Source organism: Daktulosphaira vitifoliae, unplaced genomic scaffold, assembly GCF_025091365.1.
Source record: "Daktulosphaira vitifoliae isolate Bord-2020 unplaced genomic scaffold, ASM2509136v1 Scaffold_4, whole genome shotgun sequence".
In the NCBI taxonomy this organism is placed as follows: Eukaryota; Metazoa; Arthropoda; class Insecta; order Hemiptera; family Phylloxeridae; genus Daktulosphaira; species Daktulosphaira vitifoliae.
The window spans coordinates 13,959,647-13,979,782 of NW_026099575.1; the positions used below are offsets into that span (position 1 = coordinate 13,959,647).

General features: G+C 24.7%; 3 protein-coding genes across 5 annotated transcripts; 1 reads left to right on the forward strand and 2 right to left on the reverse strand.

Annotated features, from left to right (window-relative positions):
- Positions 1-3,264: 3,264 nt before the first annotated feature.
- On the reverse strand, positions 3,265-9,845 carry LOC126905714 (uncharacterized). Of its 3 annotated transcripts, none has more exons than XM_050685695.1 (4): positions 9,575-9,845; positions 9,394-9,479; positions 3,492-3,791; positions 3,265-3,389 (listed from the first exon to the last, which is right to left on the reverse strand). In XM_050685695.1, the coding sequence occupies exons 1-4, from the start codon at positions 9,627-9,629 to the stop codon at positions 3,285-3,287; spliced, it is 546 nt and encodes a 181-aa protein (XP_050541652.1). In that variant the 5' UTR covers positions 9,630-9,845; the 3' UTR covers positions 3,265-3,284. The 3 variants fall into 3 exon arrangements, with proteins under 3 accessions (XP_050541652.1, XP_050541654.1, XP_050541653.1); XM_050685697.1 differs by lacking the exon at positions 3,492-3,791 and adding an exon at positions 9,002-9,301; XM_050685696.1 differs by lacking the exons at positions 3,265-3,389; positions 3,492-3,791 and adding exons at positions 8,584-8,899; positions 9,002-9,301.
- Positions 9,846-11,572: 1,727 nt separating this feature from the next.
- On the forward strand, positions 11,573-12,468 carry LOC126905715 (uncharacterized). Its single transcript, XM_050685698.1, has 3 exons — positions 11,573-12,001; positions 12,065-12,257; positions 12,322-12,468. The coding sequence occupies exons 1-3, from the start codon at positions 11,755-11,757 to the stop codon at positions 12,416-12,418; spliced, it is 537 nt and encodes a 178-aa protein (XP_050541655.1). The 5' UTR covers positions 11,573-11,754; the 3' UTR covers positions 12,419-12,468.
- A 1,368-nt stretch (positions 12,469-13,836) lies between these two features.
- Positions 13,837-18,778, reverse strand: LOC126905688 (methylcrotonoyl-CoA carboxylase subunit alpha, mitochondrial). The gene is made up of 12 exons (XM_050685652.1): positions 18,607-18,778; positions 18,378-18,540; positions 17,530-17,747; positions 17,306-17,453; positions 17,017-17,250; positions 16,743-16,955; positions 16,395-16,688; positions 16,180-16,329; positions 15,613-15,766; positions 15,326-15,543; positions 15,046-15,237; positions 13,837-14,056 (listed from the first exon to the last, which is right to left on the reverse strand). The coding sequence occupies exons 1-12, from the start codon at positions 18,615-18,617 to the stop codon at positions 13,955-13,957; spliced, it is 2,097 nt and encodes a 698-aa protein (XP_050541609.1). The 5' UTR covers positions 18,618-18,778; the 3' UTR covers positions 13,837-13,954.
- Positions 18,779-20,136: the final 1,358 nt, after the last annotated feature.

A 20,136-nucleotide genomic window follows, 5' to 3' on the forward strand; every position in this document is an offset into this window, starting at 1 on the left:
TTTTTTGTGTCTGTCAATCATTTTTTTTAGCTCTCACTTAACCAATTTTTTTTTACGAAACGTCAAATAATCATAAATAGTATCTAATTAATGATATTACCTTGAAAAATTAAATAAGATTTCCCCTTTATCAAATAAAATTTCTTAACCAAATAAATTTCTCCATATAGACAATTAAAATAATTTATTTATAATGTTTTTAAAGTATATATTGTCGAATTAGGTTTGATATGATAATATGTTTCAACTACAACGTTGAATAATATTACTTTGTAATTTATTAATTTTTTAACTTTATTTGTGTGTTCTCCTGNAATTTTTTAACTTTATTTGTGTGTTCTCCTGTCATTCTATAATATTCTAAATTTTTTTGTAACATGTTACTCAATAAATTATATCTTCTTCTTTCTCCTTCTCTCTTATTCTTCTTTTTTTCCGATTTTTTAGCCAACGAAAAATTTTTTTATTAATTCAAAGATAAATATGTTATTTCACGGTCACCTAGGTTGTTTTCAGCCAATATTTATTTTATATTCTTCGATTTATACATATCAGGTACGTCAGAATAAAAAGCAATTGTAACATAGTGACCGAATAATTTATTATCAAAGGAATGTTATAAAAAAAATTTCTAATTTTGGTTTCATAGAAATACTATTTAGAATATAATTAATTTTTAAGTAATTGACAGTAGCTTTATTTAGTGATTATATTGGTACAGTTTATAACTTTATATTAATTACATTTAATATTCAAAATAACACATTTTATTTAACAAATTTAATAATTATTGGCCAATTGTAAAAAAATTTTTGTTTTTATTAATTGGCTTAAATAAAAATTAAATAATACTTTTTTTTTTTGCTCAAATAAGAGAAATAATGTTGTTTAAATCGACACCGAATGGTGATTTTATCCTTAAGTTTTTTTCCGTGATAAATTAGTACACATCCTATTTGACTATATCATATTAATTTGGAGATACCTATTATGTCAAATAATTAAATTTTAAAACTATCACTCAAAGAAGATAAATTTACGCTAACTCCGATTATTGAAAGCGATAAAGAGCCCTCTAAAACTTCTATAGAGAAAATTACAATAGTAAATAATTCATTGAACGTGGACAAAACATCGTTGAAAAATAATCTTTCGACCCCAACGTCTAAAATATTACCAGGAAATAATATTACAACACTACACGAACATTTCATTATTGAATAACGAAAATGAATCTGTTCATTTCAAAAAACTAAACTCAGAAATTATTACACAAAATTGAAAAAAAACATATATATGATTATATATATTTCATTGTAAAACATAGTATTTTTATTGATATTTCTAATATATTGGTTTTTGTATAAATTAAATTAAATTAAATTTTGTTTTATGTTTAATTTTTTATCTGTATATAAAACTACTTTAAATTATTCTGAATATATTTTGTTGATTGCAAAAACGTAAATATTCTTAAATCCCTAAAATTGCTTTGCCCGAAATATATTTCGTATTATATTCTATAATAAATAATTATTATAAAAAATTGAATGTTTCTAATTATTTTTTTACATTTTCTAGTGGATGTTAAATAAATCAACAATAATTTATTCAAATTAAAAAAAAATTAAAGACATAATCAATATAATTACTTTTTACATATAGGATTGTAAAATATTGTGAATATTTATAAGCAACTAAAATTATTTACATTATTTTAAAAAAATATAGTATATGAGATTTAAAATTTGAGTTCATTACATTTTTGGTTTGCTTTCAATAGTAAGGCTGTGCTTCATTTTGTTATATTATACAAATGATTCTTTAATACAATAAGTGTAATACCATTTAATAATAATAAAAAATATTTGGGTATTATGATTTAATTAGCCCATTATACATGATTTGTATTTTATTTTACAATATATAATCATTTTATTAAATATTAATGTTAAAGCCGTCTTTGAAAGAACGGGAGTTACCTTTAGCTTCTGAAGACAACTTTTTGGTTTATTATAACTTAGTTAAATTTTACGTCATATTAATTATTTTAGAATGATCGGGAGCTTAAAATCAACTAATATAGTATTGGAAATCATTTTTAAAAGTTAATGTCCAAAATTGTTTAGTAATTATTTATTAACAAGAGATAGATGTTGAACTACAGTAAATCAATCGTCTTCCAAATTTTATATTATTTTTAATAATCAAATTTTATTTCTAAAAGTAAATGATTCTTAAATATCAGTCTTTCACAACTTATTTCACAAATNGTCTTCTTTCTTAGGTATCAATTTAATCTATTGCAAAATGTTCATACTATTATTTACTATGATTATTAAACATAATTCATCTATTAACTGCTAATCAGTAATGACATTTTTTATATCTGTACCAGTGCTATGCACATAAAATTATTTCAGTTTTTCAAAAAGTTTTATTATATATAGTTTTTCGAAAATTTGCAAAGTTAATTANTTAATTATTGTCTACTCTCGTTTACTTATTGGATGTATAGTTAGCCGTCATCTCTTAGGTGACCCACTCCCGCATCAATAATAACGTTTTTTAAACAGGCTTAAGGTAAAACGGCATTCTAGTGCGGTGCACAACTAGCCGTCCTACGGTCTAGCTGCCTCGTACAAAACAACTACTTTAATAAATGTAAAACGTTCATCACTAAAGATCAATTTCATAGTTCAGTCTAAATTATTAAAATTTATGAAATTAAATTCAAAATTACAATAATAAAAAATTAAGTATAAATTAATTGCATCATAGTATTAGATAGGTTATTTCAATTATTACTTTGAATGGAACGTTCTTTATGAAGTAGAATAATTATTAAATAATATTTATTTTTACTTAAAACACAACATAACTTCAATAGAAAATTTATTTAATGATAATATAGTAAGAAATCATAAAAATTTAATAATTACACAGAGTGTGTTTATAATACATAAAATAAAGGAAGTTATCAATTATAGAAATTAATGAATAAAAAATTCACAATTTGTTAACATTACACATCAAACGATGAAAAATAATCATATCACTGTAAGTTCAGCTACAAAGTCTTGATGATTGACAGAATATTGTAAGTAACACGTATAAAATAATATTAATAATTTGTTGAGATAATAATTTTAAATGGAAGCATTTGAAGGCACCAATTTTGGAAAAATATAAAAACTGATCAAACCACCAGAATAGAAGCAGCCGCTGTTTTGGACTGATCGGCTAAAACTGCATTANCAATTATGGAAAAATATAAAAACTGATCAAACCACCACAATAGAAGCAGCCGCTGTTTTCGACTGATCGACTGAAACCTCATTCAATTGTTTCCCATCATCCGTCAACATTTTTAAAAGTATCTTTTCGAGCTAAAAATAAATTTTTATTATTTTAATAATTATGCATATTTCACAACTGAAATAATTAATATAAATCAAAATATTGTAAGTCAAATACTGAAAAATAGTTACATTCATTGCCATTACACAAATGTTAACCCATTTAGTTTGAATATCAGAGGCCCATTTATGAACCATAATTATTGAATCTAGATAATCCAACTTTTTAATCATTTTTTTGGACGTTTTAACTATCCAATCTTTTTCATGCTGTTTATTTTTGATTTTCTGCATGAAATGGCGCAAATTTATTAGTCTGGCCCTTGCGATTGTTTTATCAACTCGGATCAACTCTGATCCGAGAGATGAAATAATTTGTTCCATTGTATTTAACCATTCCATCATAGAATCAATAGATTTGTGCAACTCCAGCTGAAATTATTAATTCGATCAATATATATATATAATATAATATAATAAAGTATAATATAGTTGGATAAATATAAATTTGGAACTTACCTTTTCCTGGAGCGTCAATNAACCCATTTAGTTTGAATATCAGAGGCCCATTTATGAACCATAATTATTGAATCTAGATAATCCAACTTTTTAATCATTTTTTTGGACGTTTTAACTATCCAATCTTTTTCATGCTGTTTATTTTTGATTTTCTGCATGAAATGGCGCAAATTTATTAGTCTGGCCCTTGCGATTGTTTTATCAACTCGGATCAACTCTGATCCGAGAGATGAAATAATTTGTTCCATTGTATTTAACCATTCCATCATAGAATCAATAGATTTGTGCAACTCCAGCTGAAATTATTAATTCGATCAATAGCCTATCAATAACCTATCATACATAGGTGTTGAATTATTCATAGTGTCTTTTTCTAAGATTTAATGATCCGTTTATTGAAAAGTTTTTAAAGAGAATTTTTTTAGACGTTAAAAAATAATTTCACACTTTATTACACCCTAACAATTCCAGCACTAAGTGATGACAAAATTATTTTTGTGTTTATAAATTCACATAATTAGATAAACACGTTTACATGGAAAAAGATAAACAATTGTTTCTATGTTAAAAAATCAACCAGCACATTATTCCCAAATCATTTTAATATAATATAAATAACTTTTTTGATGTGAATTAAAATTAATTGAACTTTTACACGTAGAAATAATCTTAATATTAATCAAATGCATAGCTACAATTTTTACGAGGGAGCATGGAATTAAAGAGATTAGTTTTATTACTTCATAATAAAATTATTTTAGATGACCATTTCTTTGTTCAAACAGTTCCAAGTATAATTTTTAGTAAATAATTCAGTGGTCATTTTAATTTTGAGGGAAACTGCAGTTTATTACTCCTCTCCTAACTATATCACTGCTACAATATTAAATCATTAATTTTAATATAACAAAAGTATATTTCAGTATATAAATCTGTTGAGTGTTACAAAGGTGTATAATATAGTTTTTAGTAGATAATGTGTAACAAAAGTATATAACTCTATGATTTCAGTATATAAGGTGTAACAAAGGTATATAACATATTTTTCAGTATGTAGCACGTTACAAAAGTATAGAGNTGAGGGAAGCTGCAGTTTATCACTCCTCCCCTAACTATATCACTGCTACAATATTAAACCATTAATTTTAATATAACAAAAGTATATTTCAGTATATAAATCTGTTGAATGTTACAAAGGTATATAATATAGTTTTTAGTAGATAATGTGTAACAAAAGTATATAACTCTATGATTTCAGTATATAGGGTGTTACAAAAGTATGTATTTAGTATTTTCTGTATACAGGTTTAACTTTGGTATATGCAAAATAATACTATGTTACATTCTGTATACTGAAAATAAAATGTCATAGACTATTGTTCGATATTTTCAGGGTATTTGTTTATTGTATCCTCTTACTTATGCTTAAGTCATAATTTCTTAACAATTATTATTTACCTATGTGGACTATAGCCCTTGAATACTATAGCCACTATTGGGTGGTATGACCGAATTGGTATCACAGTAGTACCTGAAGCGCTCTATTTCAGTTTCTATACTCAGTGGTGACAATTTCGTATCGCTATTGATGTTTTTGATCGTATAATAAAAGTGACAACACCTACGGTGGCTTTTATGATCCATCATTACCAAAATATTATAAAATATTAAATTTAAAAGCATGATGATCATAGGTTACCCCCGTTTCACTCTAAAATTGAATACTATTGAACTTATACTTATTACTAAATTATATAATATATATATATATTTATTTATTTAAATATTTGAATAAATAAATAAGTTATATTAATATAAATTAATTAACTGATGTAGGTTTAAATACTAGTTCAATTAAATTGATACACGTTTTTTAATTTCTAATTAATACTTTTGAATAAAGGGGATATTTGCATTTTTTTCAACACTATAAAATTCTAGTATTTGACAATAGATAATTTTACATAATTTTTTAAAGAATAATAAATTATGAATATTCATAATATGGAATAATAAATATTCCATAATCATTAAAATCCAACATTTTTGTGATTTATACTTAAACTAATTTTTATTTAATAGAAAAAATAGTTACAGTGAACTACAAGCATTTACATTACAAAAATTATATAATGTAATATGAAAATATTTTTTAGGCAGGGAAAAATTATCATAAAAATACCAAAGTATTTTTTTGAATTTCTGCCTATGACTACAAGATTTCCACATAAAGTATCAATTTTCGATTTTGTGATCCATCATTCCCAAAATCGTAAAAGAATTCCAATTTTAACAGACTTTAAAATATTGTAAACCAATACAAAATTACACGAGATAAAAGAAGATATGACAGGCTGACCTTTACCACTAGAGTTACTAAGAAAATTAGAAGTAATACCAATAAGACTCAGAATAGGTTACACACACATTACCCATAGTTACCTTATGACCAAAAAAGATCCTCCAACCTGTGAATCCTGTAATACACGACTTACAATTAAACACATAATTTCAGAATGCATTAATTTCATGGAAAGTAGAAGACGGGCTGGATTGCCAGAAAGTCTTTCAAAGTTTTTTGGAGTAAAAACTAAAGCAATTGAAGCCACTCTATAATTTTATAAGAATGTCTGAATTGCATAACAAAATATTAAATATAAAATACAAATCTCCTTAAATTTACCGTAATAATTCATGTATTAAATATTAGTAATAAATTGTAAAAACCTAAATTGTAATTGTATACGCAATGGCCTATGTTGCCGCGGGATGTATTAAATAAAAAAAAAATTGTATAAACGTAAATATCGAATTTAAATAAGAGTTATTGGTATCAAAATTTTCTTTAAAACTCAACTACAAATTGGCTATCATCAGTTCTTAAAAAAAGTTTAATAAAAAAATGTATTTTTAAAATATTTTGTGTAATTATGAAAAATAACATAAAACGTATTTTAAATGCAGTCCTCTATTGCAAAAATTAAAAAAAAAAATAATAATAAAATGTCATATAGATCATAAGTTATGAGTTAGATCTGTTTCACTCTGTATATAGAATGTAGTAGAATACATTAATTGTTTTTGATTAATATATGTGTTTTTTTTTATCAAAACAATGACAATAAGCGATTATTCATATTTACTACTTTAACAAATGTAACACGTTATAAAATCCGATATATATATATATGAACTAATTAACTAGATATAAGAAAAATTGACAAAATCCAAAATTATTTCGGTTTCTAGCTATGATTTATACGACACATAAGAACAATTTAAAGAATTTTTTAAGAAATATATAAATAGACATTATTCGGCTTATCTGTAATATTACAATATTACAGATAATCATAAACTTCAATTATTGAAATATAAATTCAACTGCATTTACTATTTACTAATGATCTATGGGATCATTCACTACAGATTTTTAAGTTGTAGCAGAATACATAAATAGTCTTTGATTAATATTTGGGTATTTTTTATCAATACAATGACAATAAGCGATTATTCATATTTACTACTGTATGGTACAGAATGCCTTTAGAAGGATTTAGTTGACCATTCCACTTCAGGATCTTTGTTACAAAGATCATTGATTATATTATTTTGCGGGACAGCTGATCACCAGCATCTTGCTTTACTCACCCCCTTGCCTACCCATCACGGTAAATCGATGACCTCCGTGTCGGTTTTCATCAGTTCATTGTCGTAAGTCAGTCAGTCAATTGTTTCTTGTGTCACTTTTTTCTGTTGTAAGCGCCTTCGCTTGAATGGTAAAATTGTCCGGCCGTTGTACGCCATAGTTTCTTATTACTTGTTTATTGCACCCTTGTGCTCAAAGTCTACTTGCTTTTGCATGCCACTAGTGATTGGGCCCTGACCATCACTAAACATTATCGTTCCCGTAGTCTGTTCTCATCTGCCATTAGGTACTTGGATTTACACTCCGACTCGTCATACTCAGATGTTCGACACCATACCACAAGATCTCATACAGTCCACTCATCACTATCAACAACGTCATCTATACAGCTGAGTTTTATATTATTTTTAAATGTTAATTATTGTTTGTTTTAATTGAGATTTGTTTTATGCCTCTTCGCCGGCCACTAGTATTTAAGGGCCCCCGTTACCCTTTAAATTTAAGATAATCTCTGAGGAATTTCTAATATATGTGCTTATTTGTTATTTAATTATTGTCTACTCTCGTTTACTTATTGGATGTATAGTTAGCCGTCATCTCTTAGGTGACCCACTCCCGCATCAATAATAACGTTTTTTAAACAGGCTTAAGGTAAAACGGCATTCTAGTGCGGTGCACAACTAGCCGTCCTACGGTCTAGCTGCCTCGTACAAAACAACTACTTTAATAAATGTAAAACGTTCATCACTAAAGATCAATTTCATAGTTCAGTCTAAATTATTAAAATTTATGAAATTAAATTCAAAATTACAATAATAAAAAATTAAGTATAAATTAATTGCATCATAGTATTAGATAGGTTATTTCAATTATTACTTTGAATGGAACGTTCTTTATGAAGTAGAATAATTATTAAATAATATTTATTTTTACTTAAAACACAACATAACTTCAATAGAAAATTTATTTAATGATAATATAGTAAGAAATCATAAAAATTTAATAATTACACAGAGTGTGTTTATAATACATAAAATAAAGGAAGTTATCAATTATAGAAATTAATGAATAAAAAATTCACAATTTGTTAACATTACACATCAAACGATGAAAAATAATCATATCACTGTAAGTTCAGCTACAAAGTCTTGGTGATTGACAAAAAATTGTAAGTAACACGTATAAAATAATATTAATAATTTGTTGAGATAATAATTTTAAATGGAAGTATTTTAAGGAACCAATTATGGAAAAATATAAAAACTGATCAAACCACCACAATAGAAGCAGCCGCTGTTTTCGACTGATCGACTGAAACCTCATTCAATTGTTTCCCATCATCCGTCAACATTTTTAAAAGTATCTTTTCGAGCTAAAAATAAATTTTTATTATTTTAATAATTATGCATATTTCACAACTGAAATAATTAATATAAATCAAAATATTGTAAGTCAAATACTGAAAAATAGTTACATTCATTGCCATTACACAAATGTTAACCCATTTAGTTTGAATATCAGAGGCCCATTTATGAACCATAATTATTGAATCTAGATAATCCAACTTTTTAATCATTTTTTTGGACGTTTTAACTATCCAATCTTTTTCATGCTGTTTATTTTTGATTTTCTGCATGAAATGGCGCAAATTTATTAGTCTGGCCCTTGCGATTGTTTTATCAACTCGGATCAACTCTGATCCGAGAGATGAAATAATTTGTTCCATTGTATTTAACCATTCCATCATAGAATCAATAGATTTGTGCAACTCCAGCTGAAATTATTAATTCGATCAATATATATATAAATATAATATAATATAATAAAGTATAATATTGTTGGATGAAATATAAATTTGGAACTTACCTTTTCCTGGAGCGTCAAAGGCTTTATCCAATTCAAAATGGTGTGTTTCAAGCTTTTGGAAACCTTCATTACAGGCATAGCAGCATCTAAAATAATATAATATACGATAAAATTGTTACATTGTTAGCAACTTAAATGAATAATTTTCGTTTAACTGTTATATAAAAAATTATCTACTTACTTTCAAGACACTCGATGAAACTATGCGTTTCATACATAGGTGTTGAATTATTCATAGTGTCTTTTTCTAAGATTTAATGATCCGTTTATTGAAAAGTTTTTAAAGAGAATTTTTTTAGACGTTAAAAAATAATTTCACACTTTATTACACCCTAACAATTCCAGCACTAAGTGATGACAAAATTATTTTTGTGTTTATAAATTCACATAATTAGATAAACACGTTTACATGGAAAAAGATAAACAATTGTTTCTATGTTAAAAAATCAACCAGCACATTATTCCCAAATCATTTTAATATAATATAAATAACTTTTTTGATGTGAATTAAAATGAATTGAACTTTTACACGTAGAAACAATCTTAATATTAATCAGTAGCATAACTACAATTTTTACGAGGGAGCATGGAATTAAAGAGATTAGTTTTATTACTTCATAATAAAATTATTTTAGATGACCATTTCTTTGTTCAAACAGTTCCAAGTATAATTTTTAGTAAATAATTCAGTAGTCATTTTAATTTTGAGGGAAGCTGCAGTTTATCACTCCTCCCCTAACTATATCACTGCTACAATATTAAACCATTAATTTTAATATAACAAAAGTATATTTCAGTATATAAATCTGTTGAGTGTTACAAAGGTATATAATATAGTTTTTAGTAGATAATGTGTAACAAAAGTATATAACTCTATGATTTCAGTATATAGGGTGTTACAAAAGTATGTATTTAGTATTTTCTGTATACAGGTTTAACTTTGGTATATGCAAAATAATACTATGTTACATTCTGTATACTGAAAATAAAATGTCATAGACTATTGTTCGATATTTTCAGGGTATTTGTTTATTGTATCCTCTTACTTATGCTTAAGTCATAATTTCTTAACAATTATTATTTACCTATGTGGACTATAGCCCTTGAATACTATAGCCACTATTGGGTGGTATGACCGAATTGGTATCACAGTAGTACCTGAAGCGCTCTATTTCAGTTTCTATACTCAGTGGTGACAATTTCGTATCGCTATTGATGTTTTTGATCGTATAATAAAAGTGACAACACCTACGGTGGCTTTTATGATCCATCATTACCAAAATATTATAAAATATTAAATTTAAGAGCACGATGATCATAGGTTACCCCCGTTTCACTTTAAAATAGAATACTATTGGACTTATATTTATTACTAAATTATATAATATATATTTATTTATTTATTTAAATATTTGAATAAATAAATAAGTTATATTCAGTGCTCGAATTGACAAAAAATAAGTAGGGGAGCTTAACCTAACAATTTGAAAACTGCGTCCCTAGCATTTTGAAAACCTTTTTTTTTTTTTTTACTTATTACTTTATTTAGTATTTATTAATAAATCATATAAATTATAAAACATTATTTTATTACAAAATATTTTAAATTGTAAAATTGATCACAATTTAAATTAAAAAAAAAAAATACGGTCGTATTTTCCACCGTCCCAATAAAAAAAGGTAGTTGGGATGCGAAAAAACATAAAAAAAAAAGTAGAGGAGCTCCGTCCGTATTTGACAATAGATAATTTAAAAGTAAAATATAGTTACAGTGAACTACAAGCATTTACATTACGTAAGAAATAAACCTAAATCTCTAAAATTTAAATTAACTTCTCTCTTCAGATTTAAAAAAAAATTTTATAATGTAATATGAAAATATTTCTTAGATAGGGAAAAATTATCATAAAAATACCCAAGTATTTTTTTGAATTTCTGCCTATGACTACAAGATTTCCATATAAAGTATCAAAAAAATTTTATCACATAGGAATTAACTATTTTAATGAACCCTTTAATCTAAGTGATCATAATTACTCCATTTGTTCGTTAGTTGTTTAACCTGTTGTAATATAATCAATTTGCTACTTTGTCAGTAAGATAACAATAACATGTGACAGATAGTGATATCTAAAAAACATAATAACAAATTTTTTATCATTATTGATGTTAGAGTTAGAATTGTTATATTTTAAGAAAATTTAAATTTCTTATTATATTTGATTATTTAAACATAGCCTAAATACCGGTTATTTGTAACTAAATAATTATTAATTATTTTTATTATTTTATATATTTTTATTACATTATAATAAACTTGCTAGAATTATAAAGATCATTTTTTTCCACAACTTAAAAAAAATGGGAAAAGTTAGACGATACAAAAAAAAAATAGCTAAAGTTAATTTAGCCGAAGAAAAAATAACGCAAGTTACAGAAAAAACGGATTACATGCAATTAGCTGAAGAACTGTTACGCATGAAGAAAGATAATGATAAAATGAGTGTTTGTTCAGTTATGAAAAGTGTTAAATCTAGTAATGGTGAAGAATGCTTAAAACTGAAGAAAGATGCTAAACGATACTTAAAACATGCATTTTTATTAAAGAGTTAGTATTATAAATTAATAGGCTTCATTTTTATTATCAATAATAATTTTTACTTATTTTTAGGGCTTGAAAAAAATCAGAAAGGATTAAAAAAAAATAAGAACAATGATAATGAAGATGATGATAGTTGTGATGATGATAATAGTTTTGGTAATCAAAAAGTTTTAAATTGGCCTACAGGAAATAAGAATGAAATATATATAGCACCAGCAAAAAAACTTCGAAAGGGCCATCAGAAGAAATTAAATGCCCAGATGTTGGTTGATTATTTTTTCTTTCAATTTTTAACCATTTTTTTCATTTATTGTTTTATTTTACAGGGCAAAAGACTTGGTATCATTTTCTAAACAAATTAAAAAGAATGTCAAACATCCAAGACAGAATGCTTTAAATGTTTTAAATAACTGTAACATGTAATGAAATTCTTCAATAAATTTTTTATTAACATGCAATAAAAACCATGAAAGCGTCATTATTTTCCCATGTAATATTTTGACCAAACTTAAAGTTTGAATTATTAATAATACATGTATACTTTTAGAATTACGGTATGACCAAGTTAGTAACCCCCAGTAGTATCAGATGTACACTTTCTTAAGTTTGAAGGTCAATCATGAGTGACTCCATTGTTGAGTATTAGATCATCAATGCAATTCTCAATTTCTCTTTTAAATGACAGATTAAGCATCAGCTCTTGATTAATAAGAAACCTTCTATTTGGAAAGGCCGCAATGACCCCTCATAGGCCATAAAGCTTATAAAAAATCATCAATATGTTTAATTTATAAATTAATTAAATTCTTATTCATATTATTTGATAATAAAATTCTTCTATGACACTTATGAGCTCATTTAAATAATATTTTAAGTATATAGACAAATTATTAACAACAAGTAAAAAATAATCCCACTAAAAGTATTTAACATCAAAGTTGTTTTATTTTTTTTTCATTATGTTTGTATATTTAAAGCACTTATTTGGTTGTCTCGACATAATTAATGTTTACTTTTCTTATTTTATCAGATATTGGAGATATCCAATTTTAAAAAAACTGGTACAAAAGAAAATGCTACTTTTTTCATGACAGTGCACTATTGTCTATATTGAGATTATATCCAATTAAATTGATTCTAAAATATAAAATATTTATTCTCTACTCTTTGGTTTTTTTCTGGTCCTCAAAATTTTTTTTTTAATCTTTAATCTTTAAATATATTAATTGTATCAAAAAGATATGAATCCTTAATATAGATCATTTTATAAAACAAATAATCCACATGTAGAAATTTGTCTTGTTACTGCAAGTAAGTAAATTAATACAAAAATATGCATATAAAATAAAACTTTCTGGTAAAAGTTATCACAAGTTTTGAATTGAAGACTAAGTGCACTTTTTCTTTTACTTATTAAGTTCAATGTGTAAATTTAAACAGAAAAGTTTAGAGAGAACTCATTGAAAATATGAAAAATTTAGTGTAATATATTGAAAAAAAGATTATTGTTAAAAATTCAATCCATAAATACAATTTATAAAATGTTAGGAAAGTTTAGACTTCTTCATAATTAAATTNATTTATAAAATGTTAGGAAAGTTTAGACTTCTTCATAATTAAATTATCAACTCTTATAGTTGATTATTTATGATTTAAGCAACGAATATTATTAATTATATATGTTAACTCACATAGATATACATACAATAACTAATACATTTAAACTGAAACATTATACATATGATTTTATAGTATTGAATGAAGAAGAGTTAATATCATTCAGTTTTAATATATAAAAATAATAACAATAATTTTCTAGGAATAATGATTAAGAATATCAAATATTTTAACTTCATGATTTATTCAAAAATTATTTTTTTTAAATGGTAGACAATCATAGAAAAATTCTGTTATTTAAAAATAAAATAAGGGTATACAAATAATAATTGTTGTAAAAATTCAATTCATTAGTTTCACCAAAATTTCTCCTTTTTTGACGCTATCTCCTTCTTTATGTAAAATATTTTCAACAATTCCATCAATTTGTACTTTAACAATATACTATAAAATTAAAAAACAAATTTTAGATTTTTTATTAGTATTATAACTTATACCAATTATTACAATTTAATTTTAAATTTATTTTGATTAAGATTATTTTATATTTTTAAATAAATGTTTACAAAATACAAATTTGATGCCAATAAATCAGTTAAGGGTTGATCAGTATCCAAAACAGTGCAATTATATTGTATGTTAGTATTTAAATATTAATTAAAAATATTACTTTATTGAATAAGAATTTTTTCTTTTTAATTATGTTTACCGTCTATTCTAAGAGCTATTTCTTTAACCAGAGATGAGTAGAGAACCTATATAGTCCAGGGCAATCAATGTTTTAAACATGGATTGAACATTTTTATTTTTTAAAAGTTTCATTTTATTAACCACAATAATTTATATAGCCTTACAACTACTTTTAAATAAGATATATATAAAAGTGTCAGACCTTCCGGAACATTTTCAAAAGTTAAGTTGAAAAAGTTAATTTTTTGTAAAAAAGTTGTCATTTAAAATCCCCCCCTGTGGGCAAGTAAAGGGTCACATATAAAAAAAAAATATACCAAATGAAAGGTAATGATATCATGCATCTATAAAAAAAAAAATTATATTGAAATGTTCATTTTTGAATAAGTTACGGCAGTTTTTAGTAAAAAAAATGGAAAAAATTTCGAAAATTAGCGATTATTAAATTTGTAATTTTTTTGGAGGTTTCCCCCATTTACGGGGAATGAGGGAAATTTTTTCAATTTTTAAGGGTAATGTCTTCGATTAGATACGATTTGTGATTTTTTGACATATCGTTGAAAGAAATCCGTTCGGTGAGATCTGAGAAAAAGTGGTAACAGAAAAAAAAAAAAAAAAACACATCATAGTAAAACCAATACCTTTTCAGCTTCGCATCGAAGCTAAAATAAAAACGTTTAAAAATTAAATATTAGTAATTATATGAATATTATAAGACATTTCAATTAAATACTTATACTAACTTCCATTTTCATAGCTGATAATACCATAATATGATCACCCTTTTTAACAGCATCACCTAATTTAACACTAACTTTTTGAACCGTAGCTTGTGTAGGAGCAACAATAGATGAATCATTATTAATTTCTTGTTGACCATTATCATTATAATCTTCATTAAAGGGCAGTAATAAAATAAATTCTTCATATCCATTCTAAAAAAAATAAAAAATAATATTTTAATACATTTGAGATATTAACCAAAATTGAAAAATTATTCTAAAATTATATAAGTATTTATACCTCATAAAATAAATAAATTGATTTATCCACAAACGAAACTTTAGATTTACACATTATATCATCTAATACACAAGTTAAATTATTTTTATTGAATTGTGACATATCTAGATTACCAGTAATTATTGATTTGACTTCATTATTTTTATTTTTTAAATTAATTATAAATATAGGATCATTTGATCCAACATTTTCATATTGAATTGAAGCTTCGTATATTTCTAAAATATAATTAGTATTTAATATTATAGTATTTATTAAAAAAATAATAAATTAAATTAATCAATAACCTCCGCTTAAACAGTGTTTCAGTTTGATACTTCTAACTAAATTATGATTAACACGAAAACCTGTTAAGGTTGCAAAAGGTGAACATGGATCATTTTTTTTTATATTTTTACAAATAACTTCATTTTCTTCTTTTAATATTAAAGCAAGAATAACCTATAAAATTTAATTACACAAAATATTAACATCAGTGGCATACTAAAATCAGCTAAAAGGTAGTATTCTTAAAAGAATACTACCGATAAATAATCTAAAATACTAACAAGGGTGTATATTAATGGAAGAAATATGGGCTCTATTCTTATTTTATAGAGCTGTAACCTACATAACAGAACAGCGGTATCAAACACTCATATCTGTAAATAGAGCATGATGCATTCCTCATTAAGCTATGTAAACAATTTTTATTTATGTTTTAATAGCATAATAATTTAAAGGACTATTAATATTTTTGAGATCATATATAGTAGGTGTTTTATCAGGTAATCAGGTGTTTTATCTTAATTTATAACTTAAATTATTTTTAAATAAATTTTACTGATTAAAATTTATAATAAAGTCAGAATTACTTGTAAGACTAATTGTGGTTTGGGGACTTCTCTTGCCAAAAGAACATTTTTGTGTTCTTCAATAAATCCTGTATGTACATTTCCATTTAATAATTCTTTGTGATTACATAATGAAATTAAAAATTGGATATTAGTTGAAAGCCCTGCAATCTATAACACAAATACATGTATGCTAAATTTAAAATGCAAGGAAAATATTTAAATTTAATCCTTACATTAAATTCAGACAAATTACTTTTAAGTTTAGAAAAAGCATCTATTCGATTTTTACTCCAAACAACTAATTTTGCTATCATAGGATCGTAATGCACAGAGACTTCATCTCCTTGTCTCACACCAGTCTCTACTCTAACATCATTTGTAGGAATTGGATAGTTCAAATATTTCAAATTTCCAGCTGCAGGTAAAAAATTATTGTACGGTTCTTCAGCATAAATACGAGCTTGAATTGAATGTCCATTAAATTTTATTTGATTTTGTTTTAAAGGTAATTTAGCTCCCTCAGCAACCTAAGTATACAGTATATTTTATCTTCTAATATAATAATTTATTTAAATAATCACTTTAATTTGCCATTCAACTAAATCTACTCCGGTAATCATTTCAGTAACAGGGTGCTCAACTTGGAGTCTTGTATTCATTTCCATAAAATAAAACATATTAGTTGCATTATCAAAAATAAATTCAACAGTACCAGCTCCTTCATAACCAACTGCTTTTGCTGCACAAACAGCAGTTTCACCTAAATGATTTCTTAAGCTTTCACTAAGACCTGGCTAACAATATAGTTCTTTATGATTACTATTTATTATTAATTATTTATTAATTATTTCTTACTGCTGGAGCTTCTTCTAAAACTTTTTGATGACGTCTTTGTATACTACAATCTCTTTCAAATAAATATACACAATCACCATGTTTGTCAGCAAAAACCTGTACTTCAACATGTCTAGGTTGCTGTATATATTTTTCAATTAACACAGAATCATCACCAAAAGAACTTAATGATTCTCTTTTAGCTGACAGTAAATTTTCAAAAAATTCAGATTCTTTGGATACAATTTTCATTCCCTATTGAACAACAAAAATAATCATTCAGAACTAATACTTATTAATTGATTCTTACCTTACCTCCTCCACCTTTAATAGCTTTAATCATAACAGGGTAACCAATTTTGTTTGCTTCGTTTTGAAGAAAATCAGAACTTTGTTCTTGGCCATGGTATCCTGTGATAATTGGCACACCAGCATTAGACATTATGTCTTTTGATTTGCTGTTATAAAATAAGTAAATTATTTTTTATGATAACCAAATATTTTTAGATGTTTAAAATATTAATTATCTTTTACCTTTTAATACCCATACTTTCAATAGCACTTGGTGGCGGGCCAATAAAAATGAGATCATTATTAAGACAATACTGTGCAAAAGAAGCATTTTCTGATAAAAAACCATAACCTGGATGAATAGCTTGACAATTAGTTTTAATAGCAGCATTAACAATATGATCTTTATGTAAGTAACTTTGTGAACTTTGAGCTGGCCCAACATGGACAGCATGGTCGGCCTATATAAAAAATAAGTTTTAATTTATAGATTACAATGACTAAATTTATAGGATACTTTTTTTCATTAATCAAAGCCGTTCATTCAAACATCATTCTAACAGTAGTTTTTTAAAAATTCTCATTATTTGTTTTTAAAAAGATGAAATTTTATTGTTCATAATAAATTTATCTTTAAAGTTAATTATAAGGTACAAAACAAATGTAAATAGAGTTACCAAAATAAAATAGAATATAAAAAAATCAGAAAAATACCAAATAATTTGATGATTTAACTAAGAATTGTAAAAACATCCTCAAAATAGATATTATCCACAGAAATAGAGAATAAATTATGATAGTATTATAGTTATTAACCTTGAATATAGCAATCATTTAGTTAATTGTTATAGTTAAATTTCAGTTCAAGTTATTTATTTATCTTTTTAAACTTCTTCATCAATAACTTGAAGAAATTCATTATTTTAAGAAAATTAGTTTTTGTAAAAAAATAATTAATAACTAAATATTAATTATAGGTAAATATAGATTTTTCATTTATTCTATATAACTTTATTGTTAATTCAACAAAATAATTAACAAATACATTTAAAAGACTAATATATAAAAGTAAAGATAATTAAATTTCTTACCATGGCCACATGCATAGAATTTTTATCAGCATCACTGTACACAGCAACTGTTTCAATTTGTAAAAGTCTTGCTGTTTTTATAATTCGGCATGCTATCTCTCCTCTATTTGCTATGAGAAGCTTAGAAATACGTTTACTAGGAATGTTTTTCAAACTTTTTAAGCTAAAAAAAAATTGTTAGTATTTTTTTTTATTTTTTGAAATAACCACCAATTATTAAAAAACCTACCTTAATCCCATTTAAAAAATATTTTTAACTTTAAAAAAGAAAAAATCTAAAATAAGCAACTAAACTTTAAATTATGTAAAGATATATTATAAGTAGTATACGTCACCCAACCAATTTTAAACGTAATCAGATTTCCGGTAAACTCGTCTAACGTCAAAGTACATCTATATTTCTATAGATATATAAATATTCTCATTTAGTAAAGAATCACGTGTTGTGCATTTATCATATCTAAATTTGTTCTTATCTCATAAAAATAAATACTTTAACTGATTATCTAACTGGTATTATTATAATTTTTTACAATTTTTCATTATAATGATATATTATTTAAATAAAAATATAAGATAATTACTATGTGTTCTAGTTATGTTATTAGGTACGCTTTTTCTATAGCAAAAGAAAAGTTAGTTGAAAAAATAAGTTATTTAATAACTATTTAAATTATATGAATAAATATATAAAAACATTTTGTCATGCACGAATGAATTAGGCAGTATCTCAAAAAATTTAACTTTGAGATTATGAGGGATTTGGATATATGTATTGCTCTTCTTATAATAACTTTTATAAAAATATCGACAATTTAGATTGAATCGAAATTTAACTACTTATTCATAAACATGCAAGATTTAATGAGAGAATAAATTTTATTATTGATCTCCTGAAAGAATAAACGTGTTATTGCCTTATTCGTTGCACATGTTGAGTTACAGTCGATGTTGAACTTAGTTATTTAATTTGAATAGACCAGAATGCCCTATCCGAAATAGTTAAGAAAATTATTTCTTTTTCTATTGGGAGCATATCATCAACCTTGTAAAATATGTGATTCTCCTAAATGTGGTTCCTTTAAAAATAATTGTTTATATGTTAGTTTTATCAAAAATAAAACTTGATATTAAATAAGTTCTAATTTAAAATTTTTAAATATATATTATTGATTAATTAACATTACAAGAACTTATTATTTTAGTTCTTTTTTTCCCTAAAGTATATAAAAAAAAGGTTGTTAACAACATGAAAATTACAGTAAAAATTGTAGATGAGACACTGGTGGTTTATCACTAATAATTTCTTGACATGGGCGTCATTTGCCACAGTCTAATTTTTTATAAAAACTAAGACCGGTCAATTCGTGCACTCTTGCTGACCGGGCCGTAATTTGAGCAAAGCCATTCCTTGTTAATTGCCAATTTATAATAATCTAAGAAATTAATTTTTATTCAATAAAAAGACATTTTGTATTTCATATTTAATTTTTTTAAGATGCTAAAAAAATATAATTTTCTTAGGAAATTTTATTGAAATTATTTATTATTATCAAAATGATTTTAGAAAAAGTTTTGTCATTATAACAATATTTATATTAAGTATAATATAATTGAATACTTTATGATTGATAAATTGAGAAAAACAAAAAACCCGAAAGAACCAAAATAATAATTTTTATTTTTCGGTTAAATAATTTGTTATAAATGAATCATCCAGTATATTATAAAATACCTAGTAAATTTTTTTGGGCGTACA